This window comes from Brassica napus, chromosome A2, assembly GCF_020379485.1.
Source record: "Brassica napus cultivar Da-Ae chromosome A2, Da-Ae, whole genome shotgun sequence".
Classification (NCBI taxonomy): domain Eukaryota; kingdom Viridiplantae; phylum Streptophyta; class Magnoliopsida; order Brassicales; family Brassicaceae; genus Brassica; species Brassica napus.
Window position 1 is genome coordinate 7,758,912 of NC_063435.1, and position 16,117 is coordinate 7,775,028.

General features: G+C 37.7%; 2 protein-coding genes across 5 annotated transcripts; both read right to left on the reverse strand.

The window, feature by feature from the left end:
* Positions 1-639: 639 nt before the first annotated feature.
* Positions 640-5,594, reverse strand: LOC106406373 (probable E3 ubiquitin-protein ligase ARI8). The gene is made up of 15 exons (XM_013847013.3): positions 5,270-5,594; positions 4,986-5,110; positions 4,778-4,889; positions 4,602-4,692; positions 4,293-4,465; positions 4,093-4,197; positions 3,923-4,011; positions 3,542-3,649; positions 3,151-3,241; positions 2,963-3,052; positions 2,218-2,265; positions 1,953-2,024; positions 1,779-1,878; positions 1,209-1,335; positions 640-1,086 (listed from the first exon to the last, which is right to left on the reverse strand). Exons 1-15 carry the CDS (start codon positions 5,408-5,410, stop codon positions 864-866), a joined length of 1,695 nt encoding a protein of 564 aa, XP_013702467.2. The 5' UTR covers positions 5,411-5,594; the 3' UTR covers positions 640-863.
* A 3,261-nt stretch (positions 5,595-8,855) lies between these two features.
* Positions 8,856-16,117, reverse strand: LOC106406465 (transcription elongation factor SPT6 homolog). 4 transcript variants are annotated; one of them, XM_022687420.2, is made up of 16 exons: positions 15,911-16,117; positions 15,715-15,804; positions 15,199-15,331; positions 14,978-15,041; positions 14,729-14,867; positions 14,527-14,650; positions 14,197-14,434; positions 13,907-14,101; positions 13,718-13,825; positions 13,237-13,623; positions 13,058-13,165; positions 12,171-12,950; positions 10,505-11,818; positions 10,205-10,414; positions 9,633-10,110; positions 8,856-9,451 (listed from the first exon to the last, which is right to left on the reverse strand). In XM_022687420.2, exons 1-16 carry the CDS (start codon positions 15,939-15,941, stop codon positions 9,030-9,032), a joined length of 4,821 nt encoding a protein of 1,606 aa, XP_022543141.2. In that variant the 5' UTR covers positions 15,942-16,117; the 3' UTR covers positions 8,856-9,029. The 4 variants fall into 4 exon arrangements, with proteins under 4 accessions (XP_022543141.2, XP_013702594.2, XP_013702592.2 ...); XM_013847140.3 differs by having other exon boundaries at positions 14,527-14,647; positions 15,715-15,807; XM_013847138.3 differs by having other exon boundaries at positions 15,715-15,807.

A 16,117-nucleotide genomic window follows, 5' to 3' on the forward strand; every position in this document is an offset into this window, starting at 1 on the left:
TTGGAATTCTCAACGAGGACTCCTTTTCAGTCATCTCTTCTCACTTTGATTTCACCTAGAACTCACAACAGATTTTGTCAGAGCTCTGATACCACTTGAAACTCTTTATAAACTGAAACTTCTGTTTTCTCTTATTCAACAAAGACAACGTAAGCGTTGCTTAAATAACAAAGCGTACAACTACTTCCTACAAACTCGTTAACAACTAAACCACTTCCTATAACAGAGGAAGACTTATTCAAATAACTTAAACAACAAGAAATACTTGAAACAAACACCGAAAGACTCGGTCTTCTTTATTCATCAATTTTTACCCCCATAATTTTCATTCTACAAGATACTCCACATTATAAACAGAGGATTGCTTCCGGAAAAATGGAAAAACTACTCCTAACTGAAGTGAAATCAAGCATTCTAAAATTGTTTCAGAATGAAGGATTAAAAAAGAGACGGAATACTACCGAATTATTCGGAAAATGTAGTAAAACTCAATCAGAGTTGCCTAACGGAACTAAAATCCAACGAAGCTGAAGATTAAAATTGATTTCGATCAATACAATAAAAAACATACATAAACAAAAGTTTTTCTCATCTCTTTCTCTGTGAAAGATTTAGGAGAGAGAACAGAGAAGAGAAAGATTTTGGTCCCGAAAGATTTTGTATAAAACTAATTTACATAAATTGGCATTTAACCAGTTTATAATTATCTTGTAAAGACTTATTCAGCTTTGATATTCCAACAACAGAAAAACATGCAAAAAAGTTTCGAATACACTTCCACTTGACCATAGCCGCGGGACAAAAACATTAATAATACAGTCTTTTAATGCAAGTATGAAGATTTCTTGCTGGCATCCTTTTATTCACCGGCCATGTTCACAAATCTGGCAAATGGTGACGGACTTTGGATTTACAAGAGTGCAACGTTCACAAGCCCATTGGCCTCCTGAATCCGAGCTGCTGGCTCGAGAAGTGGATCCCTTATTCTTTGAACTTGCCGCTCGACCATATGCACCATGCGAGTTCACATCCGGTAACCCATTCTCCAGCGCTCTAACTAAGTTCTCGAAATAGTTTTTGGTGACACTGCTCAATCCCCAGTCATAAAAAAAAAAAAGGGATGGATGAAAACTTCCTTATAGTTCACACCAAATTCTTGAAACTTTTTTTTGGGGCTTATCAGTATTTTCTGTAGGTATAGAAATTACCTTGTTAAACCAGCGAGTTTTGTGCGGAACTCATTAAAATCTTCCGATGGACCTTTGGCTTCAAAGTACAACTTCAGTTCTTTTTCAGCACACTGATGAAGTCGTTCAAGGCCCGACTCAGCTTCGCCTAAATACATGGAAACAGAAGAGAATAAATCAAATGATAAGCACAATAAAAGCCTGTTACCAACAAAAGTCCCCATTCCAATTAACAAACAGAAATTAGTGGCCAAATATGATACTGAACCCTGACCAGATTGGTTTAAGTTTCAGATTAAGGTGAACCAATTTGTTATGAAGACGTTTGAACATAAAATCCAATTTATTTCAGATAAGGTATATTCTCTTAACCATTCCCTATCTTACAAAAAAAAAAACTAATGATGTCTGGCTAATTTGGATCCATCATTACATTTTCTAAACCATTCCCTATCTTACTAGACTACAAGATGTTCTATAAATAGGAAGCAAAACACGCAGGAAGTGATGCAATCAAGGAATCAAAACAAAGATTTTTGAAAGAACAAAAAAAGAGTTAAATGTATGATTTGAGGATTAGAAACAAGTTACCTTGTAAGTACTCGAAAAACTCTCTCTTTCCATGCTCATGGTCAGGTATGTAAAAACCATAAGCATATGTCCATTTAAGAACTCGTCTGCATTCGACTATCTAATGATTGCAGATCAAATTAGTGAGCCAAGTCCAGAAGTCTGAGATACCTCACAGGAGGAGCGGAATATTACCTGTAACCACGCTTCTATAATGAACTTCAGTTGTGATTCAGGCTGACATTGTATGTCACTAAGCTTCTCTATCTGTCAAGTCAATGTAAAAAAAACTTTAGCGAAACCAAACATTAGAACATTCACCAAAATTTAGAAGTGTCATGCATGCCAAATTAGATAACAAACAACAAGGGCATATATGCTTTATATATTGTAGAAGATCATCATGATACTTCTTTGATGGTTCTTATTTACATGAGAAAGTATTGCAATGTAAGCTTACATCATCTGTTTGCATCTTCTTAAGATCCGCCAGCGCCTTTTGCCTAGACTGCAGCAAGCAGATGAAATTTCTTTTAAATCATTTTAGAGTAAACGCCGATGGGCTTTTTGCAAATACAAAACCTCTTATACTGTAGGGTTATTATTCAACAAAGAGTAAATGAAAAATTTAAGACAGAATGATATGGATAAGAAAAATTCCAAGGTTTATTATAACCTCCCTAACGACTAATTTCGTTGATATGCTTAATATGCCATAGAATTTTAGAGCAGTACTTTCCTCTAGCAGTAACACGACTTGTTAAATGTTAACAATCACAGACTCACAGTACCCAATCCCCAACGAGCATAAACCAACAAGTAAACATACTAGTTGCTAAATTCTCACAGCTAGAGGACAGGTTCCTTATACAAAAATACATCATACACACTACATGCACTTCTTTCTATGTTACATAGCCTCTATGCATTCCAAAATCAGCCAGCTTCACTTTCTTAATTTTTCAAAATTCTCAAGGAAAAAAAAAAATATATATATATATATATATATTCATATCTAATACTACTCTACTTCGAAAAAATGATAAACATATACACTTAGGATTAGTCATTAAAATAGTTAGTCTACTTCTCTTGGTACATGAATAGATTTTTTGTTTCCAAGAAGCAAAGACTGCTGAAAATCTATTTATTTATAATTCCCCTTTTAAACAGAAAGGAAACTAAATGTACAAAAGTTGACATACCGATTGATTGGTTGCCCATCTTTCATAGTAGTGGGTATATCTCTCAAGAGAATTTTTTGCCATCTCTCGGCGTTTCTCAGTCTCATCATACTGCACAAAAAGATTACGAAAGACATAAACTGCGTTCAGAGATAGACTTAACATATCTGTTGTCAGGCAGGGGCAAAAGCAAAGTATATAACTCATACAATGCCGTCTTGCTTTGCTGCATCATAACGGTTACAAGCATAAAAGCCACCTGTCTTTTCACCATGCTCTGTCCATGCTCCCAGACAGAGCCTACATTTACATAATACAAATACTTATGATGAATATTGAGTGGAAGCAAAACAAAATATAACACAACCAAATTCATATGAGGACCAGCTACTAAAAAAGATACTGAAACATGCAGAAACAATATTAACACAGTTAATTCCTAACCTAAAATAAAATAATCAACTTATTTTCTATCTTGCTTCTGAAAATAGACGTAAAAATTCAACTCTTTGAGTTATGATTCCAGGACGCACAGAGAGAACATAAGCAGAATTCATGATATGATGGCATTATGTACAATCAACTGCTTTATCAACTTACCAGCAAAACTCATATTTACATGGCGGGGTACATGTAATATGCATACAACCCTGGTTCTTCTCTATCGGCCGTTTACATTTTGGACAGGGCTTCGAGTTTGCCAAAATCCTGAAAGTCAATATAGAGTTTCGAAGAACCAATTCAGAATGTGAAGAATGGTGCACCATACTTCTAGGAGACTGATGAGAAGAAAGCAAATATAAATTCTTCTAAGAGTTAAAAACGAAAACGTATCCATTGTTTTGGCTATATAAAAAATGGTCACCATCAATACCAATACAATATAAAGAATCCATATATTTTTAAGAACTTCAAGCATCCTTTTAAGGTTGAGCTACATGCCAAACATCTTAAGCATCTATATCGGACAAATCAACGTACCAATTCATGTTCTCAGATTCAGCGCTATTCTTCATTATCCATTTAGATACGGTGTCACAATCTACAGGACGGTGAGCTTCTTCAGCACACTGCGGTCACATGTCGCGTTCGAGTCAATTACTTTCTAGGCAATGGAAAGATGAGAATTTTACATGAAAGGAGCGACTTACATTCCAGCAGAAACTGTAACAACATCGACAATTCACATCATAATTACCACTCCCAACAACAAAGTTTACAGCGTAGTCACAGCCTGGAGCAGGACACCACTTGGTCTGAAGGATAAAGAACACTAAGATTATGCACTAGAAGACAACTAAACATCATGAACATGCCTGAAGAATAATGAAACTGAAGATTGATAGTTTACCTTTCTATTGTCTTCAACGTATGATCTAACAAAATAACTTGTGTACTTCTGTCTATCTTTCTCAGGAGCTAACGCATTGATCATATCCTGACCAATAGCAGCATTGCAAGAAGGATCCGGGCATCGTAACATAAGACACCCTGGACCATCATTAATCGCCGTGGAGATATAACCTAAGGATGTGCGGAAAGATCAGACAGATAACCAAACAAGAATGAACCATCATTCAAGATAGTACTTTGCAAGTATAATCTACACATGTGTCTGAGAGATATGTCTCAATATTAGCAGGCCAGCAGAAAAACAAACCTTCCCAGCACGAATCGCAAAAAGGGTGACCACAAGCAGCAGCGTGCAATTTATCAGAAAGGTAACTCTCAAAACAAATACCACAAGTAAGCTGCCAAAATTAGAAAAGCAAAGTTTAATTATTTCAGACAAATTTTACAATACTAGAAATAAATTAAAAAAAAAAAAAAACATACTTCGGCTTCAGCATCAGATACGAAATGAACAAGAGGTTTGTCCAACAAGCCAACAGCATGTCGGACTTTTTCTTCGTCAGCAAACCATTCATCATGAACTCTGCTTACACACCTAAAAAAAATACCCATAAAAATGATGCTATCAATATTCAATACTAAGGACAGTAAAAAAAAAAAAGTAGTGATTTTTAAATCTGAAAAAAAAGACCAATTGTAGTGACGAAGGAGGATAGCAGAAGAGATAGTTGAAATGGACAAAACAGAAGAAACCCGCGAGATGTCTTCTTCTTGAAGCTTACATATATCCTCCTCGCTTAACACACTATAGTTTTGCTATTTGTTCACAACAAAAAAGAAAAACAATATTAAAAAAAAGAAAAGAAAAAGACAAGTAATTAACGAACGATTGAGATTTGTGTTATTCAATAATAATCACCAAAATGAAATGGTCTGTGGTTGAAAACGAGATCGAGAAGATGAAGAAGAACAAACCTGGCGGCGGCGGAAGAGGAGGTCATCAGAATCATCAACGTCGTCTTCCACGAACTCGTAATCGGCGTCGACGCTGTCCGCGTAATCGGAGTCGTTGTCGGCGAATTCGTTGCCGCTGTAGAAATCTTCATCACCATCCATCGAAATTTCTTTCGCGATCGATTCGATTCGATTCGGTTCTCAACACTCTCTCTTTTTTTTTCGATTTTTGTAAACTATTAAAAAAAAATAGGAAATGAAGAAAGAAAGGCTCTCAGACGACGTTTTCCAAGGCAAATGGAAATTAGCAAAAAGGTGAATTACGAAATTAGCCAATAAAACTAATTCGTTTTTGATCATGAATAATTTAATACTATATATAAGAAGATTTCATTCTAATTTTATCGAGTTAAATCTCTATTCTTTTAATAACTTTTCTCTTACCTTTTTTCTCTTCTCGATTTGCATCTGTAGGGTTCATTTTGATCAATTTAACACATATTTTAATAATTTGAAAAATTCAGTGATATTAGCCAATATTTTTTGAAAAGTTTTATACGATCATTTAAACAGTCCTTAAACATTAAAATTTTAAAACACTAATATTATTGTCGGAATTGTCGTCCATATATTCGTGAGTTAGACCGATTAGAAAGGACGGTTGCCAGTTTTGGATTATTGAAGGAACCGATGGTGAAGTACTTTTTTGGTCGGAGGAGTTACCAAAATGACGGGTGTCACTGATCCAGGGTTGATGGAAGTCACATGGGTGTGAGTGTGACTTGTTTCTCCAGTTGCCATGATGCTCTATTGAGTGGGGATGACCTCTTTGGTTTGAACCGGTGTGTTGTTCTGAAAGACAGTTGTTTCCACTCTTCTCCTCCACCTACATACGTTTGGAGAACCTCGTCCACCACGTCTTGATGGACCTCCCTCGTCACCTTTGTAGTCATCTGACCAACTGTTTCTTAAAACAAAATTATTTCAGTAATAGTGGTCATAATCGTCATCAAATTCCTCATTCTTTTCTTCATCCTCAGCATTCTCTTTCTCATTGTTTTGATTGTCTTCCTTATTTTTGTCTTTGTCATCTTCCTTATCTTTTTCGTTATCGTTTCCATTCTTTGATGATAACGTTTGTGCATCTCAAACATAAGCAGTTTCTACATGTTTCAATATAATATTGTCGTCAAGCATTTCTCTGCGACCAGCTACATCTACTGATGTTATGCTTTCTCAAACAATTTATAAAACAACCTCTCATTTTGTCGTAAGAATATAATTTCGCCCAAACAAACTCCATGAATGTAACAAACAAGTTGGCCGATTAGTCTGCCTTTTGAACCATTCTGAAAATTCTGTAATTTGTGTTGTTGCCTATGTATTGTTCACCTCTCTTCCCATTCATATCAGCTACTCCATCATTAAGCCAATAGCACATTTTTACGGAAACACATCTTTCATCGAGACAATAGTCAAGAAAAATTCTATATTTCAACATGTACACCGATATACATTATCATTACAATCTTGAAATCACATACTTCGTTACTACAAAACTTAAAGTTATATCTTTTAAATTTAGCACCGATATACATCTTTCATCGCTTCTAATTTTGTTTCATACGTTAAAACTTAAAATGACACTATTTTTATACCAAATTTTAAAGTTACCTAAAACAAAATTTTACCTTAATTTTATGGTGTAAGAATTTTGGGTGTTAAATGTTTGATAATTGGCTACTAAAAATAAGGTTGTATATTAAACATGAAATCAAAATAGTTTGGGTATTTTTTTATAACGAATAAAACTTACGTGATATATTTTTCAAAATTTTTTTTAAGTAAAACGATCTGCATTTTAACGATTCAGTTTAATATGTTTCATAGTATAATTTTTATTTAAAAATATATGGAAAGGGTTCTCGATATGACAAAAGCTGTTAAAAAGTCAAAAATCAAGCTTATCAGTTCATTTGAGTTGAATTTAATGATGGACAAGACACTTTCTTTTGGTTTGAGTTACAAATGGGGACGCTTTCTCAAAACATGTTTCTAAATGTTTCTAAACATAAATATATTAGTATTTTCACAATATATGACTGAATAAGAAAAAAAACTGAACTAAAATTATGTGAATGAAAAAGCGATAGCTAGATTGATGGTATCTTTAGAAGAATGAAAAGTCTCTCTAGGACGAGACGGTTCTAGTAGTCTTTCAATCCTCTCTCCTACTGTTCAATATCTTAAAAAATTTCTAGCAAGAAATGCATATGAATACGTATCGCTGGGCTTGCTAGAGCATCCGCAGTGAGGTAAAATAGTTGGGCCTCTCAAATATTATTGTTTAATTATATAACAATATTTATTTCTTTTTAAAATAATTAGACCAATATGATGTTGACATGGAGAGAATAAGCTCTTGTAAAGAAATGTGCATTATGAGTAAATGATTCTTTTTTCTCTTATTTTCACATTTACTTTCTATTTATTTTTATATTTTTTTATTTTAAGTCACAAGAAACTCACAAAATTTCACCACTACACATGCTCTAATAGATGTTACCGGACAGGCAGGCCCAAATTTTTTTGGAGTGCCCCTTAACGCGAAAGTAGCTGGCGATTTCGGAGACCAGAGATGGCTGTCTCGTTGTAACCAAAGAGGACACTTTCCAGACTTTACGAGCAAGGTTATTAGAGACAATACAGCAGCGCTCAGCTAATGGAAAAGAAGAGATCCTATGGCGTCACTCTTCAACTGATTAGCCAGACAGATTTTGTGCATCTCAAAATTGAGAGCAACTCAGAAGGATCAAACCTAAAGTGAGATGAGACAGTGATGGAGGGTACGGACAAGATATCAGCTCAATCTAGGGTTTTCGATTGAAAACTCTAGAGACCTGCTTCTTGAAGAAGATGAATTTAATCGAATCTCTTATAAGGCTTCTCGAACAAGATGAATTGAATCAAATCTCTATCAAAGTATAAAGCTCAAAGCTAGTTTATTAATTATCAAAAACGTATCTTACAAAAGCCATAAGAGAGTTCTTTATATAGAACTCTTAAACCGTCATTAAAATCTTTAATCTAATAGAAAAGACAAAACATAAACCCTAAGTAAAAAGGAAATAACTTAAAAAGAAAACTTGACGTTGAAGCTACTCGGATGCTGCTGCATCAGACAGGCCGATCTTATTTGCACAAAGCGTGCGTTCCGAGGTATTCCCTTATTGCTTGGTTGACAATAAGACTTCACGATTGTACAGGCGGTAAAAAGCATGATAGTTTCGTTTTTTTTTTTTTTTTGAACGGCTGATAGTTTCGTTTTTCTTAGGTACAAGTTTCCCCATCGATTGACATGCATGCTTCGAAAATGAATAGAAGTTATGTAACTTCAACATTTTTTTATTCTTTACACCGGTTTCTACGAGTTCCACAAGCTTAATAACAAATTTATTTTCTGATATTTCATAGATATAAATGAGTTCTTTTGTTGATCAACAAATTTCAATTCTCAACCAAAAAAAAAACAAAAGAAAATTGCTATTTGTGTTATTCAGCCTCGTAAAGAATTTATATCCAAAAACAAAATTCAGTATTGTTACGATTAGCTCTAGTTAATTACTATTAATTAAAGACTTTCCTGGAAAGTTCATAAAAAGTCTTTACATAAAATACTAATACCAGGTTAAGAGGTAACAAAAGGAGTAAGCATAAACGACGAACATTAAGCTAATTATCTTTGTCTTAGCATTTGCAAATACCCACTAGTTATGATCCTTCACCACCCGCCACCTCCGCTCTTATTACCACTAGACTCGTTTCCCCAACCACTATCTTCACCACTCTTTTTACCGGCAGACTCGTTTCCCCAACCACCGCCGCCACCACCAGAACCAGAACCGCCACCCCAACCACCATCCTCGCTGCTCTTTTTACCACCAGAATCATTTCCCCAACCACCACCTCCAGATTCGCTACCCCAACCGCCTGCCCCGCCACTCTTATTACCACCAGACTCGCTTCCCCAACCTCCATCTCCGGTTCCGGAATTGTTATTTCCCCAATCTCGGTTTCCATCTTCCCTCTCTCTGTTGTTATCACTCCGTCCTCTGCCTCGACCACGACCACCATACGGCCTAGGCGCTCCACTTGGATGCCCATCACCACGTCCACCACCATTTCTGTACTCACCGCCTCTCCCTAACACACATACATTTTCACAATTTCTTAAAAAGTGAACATGCAGAATCATAGTCTCACAATATTAATAAACAAATACTTACCTGCGTCAGACTTGCCAAAAATTTAAGTTAAAAAAAAAAGCCTGAGAAGTCGAACCATGATCATACAAGCACCCTTTGAAGCAAGTTAAAAGTGTTACCTGGTCTTGGTGCAGATGAGCGATCCGAGTTACCTTTCCAGCCTCCTTCACTCTGAGAACCACCCCAACCACCAGCACCACCTCCAGAAGAGCCACGGTCCGCTGGGCTTCTCATCGGCACCATGGCCGCAACAGACCTGATAGATGGAACTGTTTCCTGCAACGGGTCACCAATATGCCTCTGGAAGTACGCCACAAGCCTGTCAATGTCTTCAAACATCCTTTTCCTGAACTTGAATCCCTTGGGGTATAGACCAACATACTCGTGATGTGGATTTGTGCTCCTTATGTAAGACAGTATAAAGGTTCCTGGATGCTCGTCTGATATCCCGAAAGAGTACACTATCCTTGCAGGATTTTCACTCTTCTCCATCCTGAGAAGCTCATCAACTTCTGATTTTGTCCCCTTCCGGAACTTCCTATAGTTAAGCATCGTCTTGAGATGAGAGACTAGAGGATCAACATACCGATCCATGACCTGCAATTATGAAGTGTGGTAAGATTAAAAATAATTATGGTAAAAGAATCAAACACATGTTCTGGTTGACAGTGATTTAAATAAAGAGACAAACCTCATCTAAATCCTCGAAGGTGTCCTCTCCAATTGTCAGCGTCTTCCCAATCCGCTGTAAACTTGTGATGTCCTTGCTTTCTTTTCCACCTTCAACTATCTCCTTGTGAGCATAGACTCCACCGTAGATCTTAAGCGTCAATGTCAAGTAATTGAGTCCTCGAGAACTTGGACGAACAATGCTTTCTCCAAAATCTTTGTCAGACAAATACTGAGCACCAACAACCAACCTCATCAGAAAGATAACAAGACGCTATTAATGTAAGCATCTTAACAAGTACCAAACAGAGTAAAAGAATACCTCGGTTGCTTGGTCAGCAGTGATGTTCTGGAAACGGGGATGGACAATCATCCGAGACTTGAAATGCTTCCTCACCAGCTCCTTTTCTTTTCGAGCTTTCTCTTTTTCAGTCTGGAGACTGTTTCTATCCTCACGGTAATAGGGATCAAGATTCTGGTTTTGCTGGCGCCTGTTGTTTCTCATTTCACTTTCTTTGCAAATAAGGAACACCCGATAGCTCTCCTTTTGAATCGATTTGATCTTGCATGTAAGAATTTCGCCTTCATTTAGTCGGTCCGACAACTCGACAATGTCTCTCCCATCATCTGCGAAATCTTCCTTCGTAAGCATCCCAGTTAATCCAGAATCTAAGACACATATGGCTCTTCCACTCTGTAATCTCCGAACAGTGGCCTGGACAATTCTGCCTTCAGCTATGGTATCTTCAGTCTCTCCTGAGTTCATATAAAACTCTTCATCTGGAGTTGGATCTTTATAAGGCATCCGCCAATCCTGGAAACCACAGCTTAACTCTCTCATGATATTACCGTAAGTTTCCTTCTTGTTCTCTCGTTTCTTGCTTGCAAGATACTCCTCAAGGACAACTTTCCTCAAAGAGCCTGGCCGATCTCTCACATGCTCTATTGCCATCTCTATTGCATCCTCATCATCATTCGAATCATCTCTTACATCTTGATCATAAATATCTTTTGCCAATTCTTGTGCAAGACCATACGACTCGGGATGTATTCTGGTGTCATCCAATAAGTCGATAAATTGACTGCTACTAGCAGCCAGCCCACTCCTTCGGATGCGCAAGAAACCAGCTGCATTTACAAACACCTTTTTACCAAGACCATGCATTATCAGGTCCTTGCGGACAAATATAGATCCAGCTCTAACAAGTGACCTTTGCAATGACGCAGCTTTCCTAGGCCCAAGTCCAGAAATGAACTGTAAAGGAGAACAAAACCACTCATGGCTAGCTGCCAAATTAATGTCGATTCCAACCTGGTTTGTTATGTCAACCATAACCTGCTCAACCATCTCATACTTCTCGTCAACCTGAAGAAAATTCTCCAATGGATGAAGCTTCCAAGACAATATCTCCCGGCCTGGACCGCATAAAGTCGCAGCCATTGCAAGAGGATTCTGGAGATAGCGTCCAAGAGCAACTGCACGTTTCACGATCCCTGACTGTTGAGGTAGCTGTTCACCTGAGATTCGAGAGTTTTCATATAGCCTAGGAAGTGATTCGTCTACATAAACAATGGTTAAATCATCCATCCCATGTCCAACATCTCTAGGCTTTTCCTCCACCACCTGGAATATGACCTGAAATAAAAAATAAGAGGAAAAGCATGACCAAAATTTACTATGCAAAAGAAATAGCAATGAAAAATCAGCTACACAAGCAGTAATTCAAGCTTAGTTGATCAGATATAACATCTTCCTTTTCTGGAAGGCAGTCAAACTTGAATCAAGGTTCAGAGAGTTTAATAGTTTTTATGATAAGCGCACAAATCCAGGCCACTACAGAGTAGATATTGAGGAACTAATTAGGTAAACCAGTGATCACAGTTTTCCGGAACGTATCAACATAAGTCCTTCATTTTAAGAGCAAACTCGGAACTTGTATCATTAGCATGGGTTAGCAAATAAAGCTTATGGTATATGAAATCTTTACCTCATATATATCATCTTTCAGACGAGTACAAGACAAATTGACAGCTCCTAAAGCCAGAACATGCGGTTGATGGTCCACCATAAACTTTAAAACACGATCCTGGTCATTCTTTTTACGTTGCTGGTCGCTGACATTCTGGGATCGCAGTGTGAGAGATCCAGCATAAAGGACATCAAGCACCTCTCCCGATGAATCCAGCATCACAAACGTATTTGGTGGCGTTCCAGGTCCCCAACAACATGCCATGACCCTTGGTGCAGATTCCTCATCTGAGCTAATGTCCATTTCTTTCTTTTGATATGGCCCTGCAGACACCTTGTTCCACAAAGCCTGTCCATACTCAGAAAGCAGCCTACTCTTCGCTCTAATAGTTAGCAAGGATCTTGCTTCTTTCTCCATTGATGGCAAAATAAAAGTATGAAGTGCATCCTCCAGTATTAATTTTCTTTGCTCATTCCAGAGTTGAGCATACTTACTGACCCCAACACTTAGATAGTGTTCATTGCAGTCACTAATTAGCCTGTTCATGAAATTCTCGGGCAGCTTGAACGTTACTTGAAGAAGTTTCTCCTCTTCTGCCTTCTGAATGAGAAGCCACTGCGAACCCTCAAACTTGCTCAGTGGCTTTTCTCGTAACCACTTAACCCCAGAAAACTGATGGAAAGAGTCTATTACTCCATTCCCATCTGCTGTTGGACTTGTTGAGACTACTGCATTCTCCATATAAATCCCACGGACATACTTTTTGACTGATGGCTCGCAACTTATCTCAACTGCAGCCTGAGAGAGAAAAACAAGAAGTATGTCAGCATTGAGGCTAGGAGAAATTTTTGTAGTAGTAAGTCCAGCTTAAGAGTCCACAATATAGGTTTGTTCACAGAACGTACCATATGCCGTGCACCCCTTAGAACAGCTTGAGGATTTTCAAACATTGCACACACAAAGTTCAATGCCTTTTCCTCTGGTGTTTCCTTTGCATCCTCAAGCTCATCAACCTGCAACTCAAGCAGCATTAGAATTCTCATTTTAAAACAAAATGTAGACCAAACGAAAAAATCCTACTAACCAGTTTTTCAAGGGACAATGCAAGTCCCAATTGCTCAGCACTATACCCAAATTTGTTTGCAACCTCCCAGAGCCCCGCTTTGCTGCAGATGCTATATTGTGATTTTCTCTTAGGCCTCTTGTACTGCCCTTCATCAATACCAACTTCACCGGCAGGAAAATGCAAGTTGAACTTGGAATCTACATCATCAACTTCTCTTTCTGTTTCTGCCACTTTAAGAGACTTAATGACTGATTCAAAAAGATATTGATTTAGGTTAAGCCTAGTTTCATCATAAACCCTCCTGGACTCTTCTTCGAAACGTTTTGTGTAGTAACCATGCAACGCCATTTTCCTTTTTCGAAGAAGGAGCCACTTCCTATCCAAGTCCTGAATCATCCAGAAGACCTACATGGGCAAATACTTTTTACATTAATCCACCAATTTCCGCAAACAATATATTAACCTGAGTGCTTGTTGTTTCTCCCAGAAAACTGCTTACCTTATGCCACTTGGTCTCCGGTTTCTTCTCTATATAGAGCTCACTGATATCAGAAGAATCTAACAAGCTCCGGCATTGCTCCTTTCTGTACATAGCTATAAATGGTATCTAGAGGAGAGCATAAAAAAAATTAGCATAACAATCAATGAGCAGTTCTAGGAAAATCTAACTAGAAATGAATTTAAATACCTCTAGTTTCTGCACATGATGTAGCTCCAAAAACTTTGCAATGTCATCCTTCTTAACCGAGAAACCTTGACCACCAAAAATGTGAAGTCCATCAGGATCTTTTAGTAGAGAAGTAAATTGGGCATATATCCAATTGCTCTCTTCCTCAATGCTGAGTTCATCTATCGGAGGGCTTCCAGTGCTTTCTTCAGATATCTGTCAAAGTTGACAAGATATCTTTACATCCAGCATTGAACACCAAATAAACTTAACATAAGCACACAGAGAAAAAACTGAAGCAGAGAACGCACCTGCATCCTCTCAGGCATATCAAGTTGGCGGATTTCATCATCTTTCCCTGTCATGTACTTATCAGAGAGAACAGTTGGTTCAAACTCATCTTCAAGCCTTCTTTCCACCCTTTCACTTGATGCCAAACCCTTTTTGCGAATTAACAAAAGCTCGTCAACATCGCCAAATATTTCGCTAGCGTCTCTCAGAGCACTGATATCTGATCCCTGTCTATATTTCTTTTTCTTATGGTCGCCCCTGAAAAAAATGAGTCGTTTAGAATCAGAAAAATTAAACGTGACATAGACAACCATAAGATTAAGAGAGATAAAAAAACAGAAAAATTGTACTTCCTACGATGACCATTGCCATCTTCATCTACGATGAAATCTGCCATTTCATCCTCGCTCCCAACTACATCTTCGTCCACAGCTAGTTCTTCCTCATCGCCTACATCATCATCAGGCAGATCTACTAGACACAAAGAGTACAAAACCAAAAATATGCATCAACGGCCAAAATAAGAGTATCACAAAGCTAAAAAGAATATACCATCAACATCATCAAACAGATCGTCTTTAATCTTGTCCTCAGCACTTCTCCCAGCTCCACTACTCCCATCAAAATCATCATCAGATGATCCTCCCTGGCCAAACTCCCTTTGAGCTTTCTTCAACCTCTTATACTTTCTCTGTCATGGTTCAGGAAAAACAAAAATCAATATTTATTAGCATTGCAAATGTATTGCTTAAGTGCATGTACATAATAATCTTGATATAGTTATGCACAAGTACGGCTGACCTTTTGGAATTTCGGGTTGTTATCTTGGAGCAGCAGATAATCCTCTTCATCAAGATCTTCGTCCCTGTTTAATCACCATATGTGGAGTAGTTTATGACATACATACCCAACACAAATAAGTTTATCAAATCTATCATGAATCTCTCTGCACTAGCATTAATGTTTTGTAAGTTACGCAAGGATGAAATTTCAGGGAGCAAGAAGGGAAAGAATATATATACTTTTTCCTTCGTTTCTTCTTCTTCTTTTTCTTCTTCTCCCCATCGCTATTTTGCCTCTCTTCTTCTCCCTCGTCATCTTCTTCTTCTTCATCACTCACTATGAAACCATCATTCTTATCATATTCATTATCACCTGCAAAACAAATATACGATTCTCACATCACGGCAAGAAAACTTAAGTGCAAAAGTGTAGCAAAAACACCACTGACTCAAACTCAGAGTGAGATAAAATGTGAAACTCATAGATTCATACAGAGAAACCCTTTAGTCTAATAGTAAACTGACGATGCTTCCCCAAGAGACAGAGAATATATAAACACCAAGTGATTAAAGGAGAAAACTTTCCAGCAGAAGATAACATCTAAGAACACGCAATATGATTCCCTACCGCAGATACAGACACAGACAATGAACTGCATGCCCTTGTGTAATCAGACGATCTTTCACATTATGAAATCAGATGAAAGAACAAACATTCACACAGGAAGAACCCAAAATCAAGGACAAAGCGCTTACCCTCCTCTTCATCTTCATCATCGTTGTCAGGGTTCTCGACAGGATCTCCATGAACTGGCTCTCCCTCCTCATCCTCGAGCTCATGATCATCTACTGGGAGAGGAAAAAAATCAAAACTTTAGATAAATCGGAAGAGACCCAAGCGAAATCACGGCGCGGAGACGAAATTAGGGTTTGTGGGAAGTGATTTGTGTACCTTCTTCGTCGGAAATGTCGTTCCTTGCCATTGTGCTTTCGAGAAATTACAAGTGCGACGGCGCAGAAACCAACCCTGAAAGATGAGGAAACGTCGGCGATTCTAGGGTTCGCGAAAAGCGGCGCCGGAGAGCAGAAGGCTTTACCAGTGTGATTGTTTCGTGAAAGAAAACCACAATCTGAATGAGCTCTATATGCAATTTTCAAG

Excerpts from the sequence above, each read along its gene's own strand:
- LOC106406465 (XM_013847138.3), bottom strand. The coding sequence starts at position 15,941 with ATGGCAAGGAACGACATTTCCGACGAAGAAG. Across the intron at positions 10,415-10,504 it reads CTGCTGACCAAGCAACCGAG|TATTTGTCTGACAAAGATTT; the intron begins GTATTCTTTTAC and ends GTTGGTGCTCAG. Across the intron at positions 10,111-10,204 it reads CCTTCGAGGATTTAGATGAG|GTCATGGATCGGTATGTTGA; the intron begins GTTTGTCTCTTT and ends TCATAATTGCAG.
- LOC106406373 (XM_013847013.3), bottom strand. The coding sequence starts at position 5,410 with ATGGATGGTGATGAAGATTTCTACAGCGGCAACGAATTCGCCGACAAC. Across the intron at positions 4,012-4,092 it reads GTTACAGTTTCTGCTGGAAT|TGTGCTGAAGAAGCTCACCG; the intron begins GTAAGTCGCTCC and ends ATGTGACCGCAG. Across the intron at positions 2,025-2,217 it reads AGAAGATGCAAACAGATGAT|ATAGAGAAGCTTAGTGACAT; the intron begins GTAAGCTTACAT and ends TTGACTTGACAG.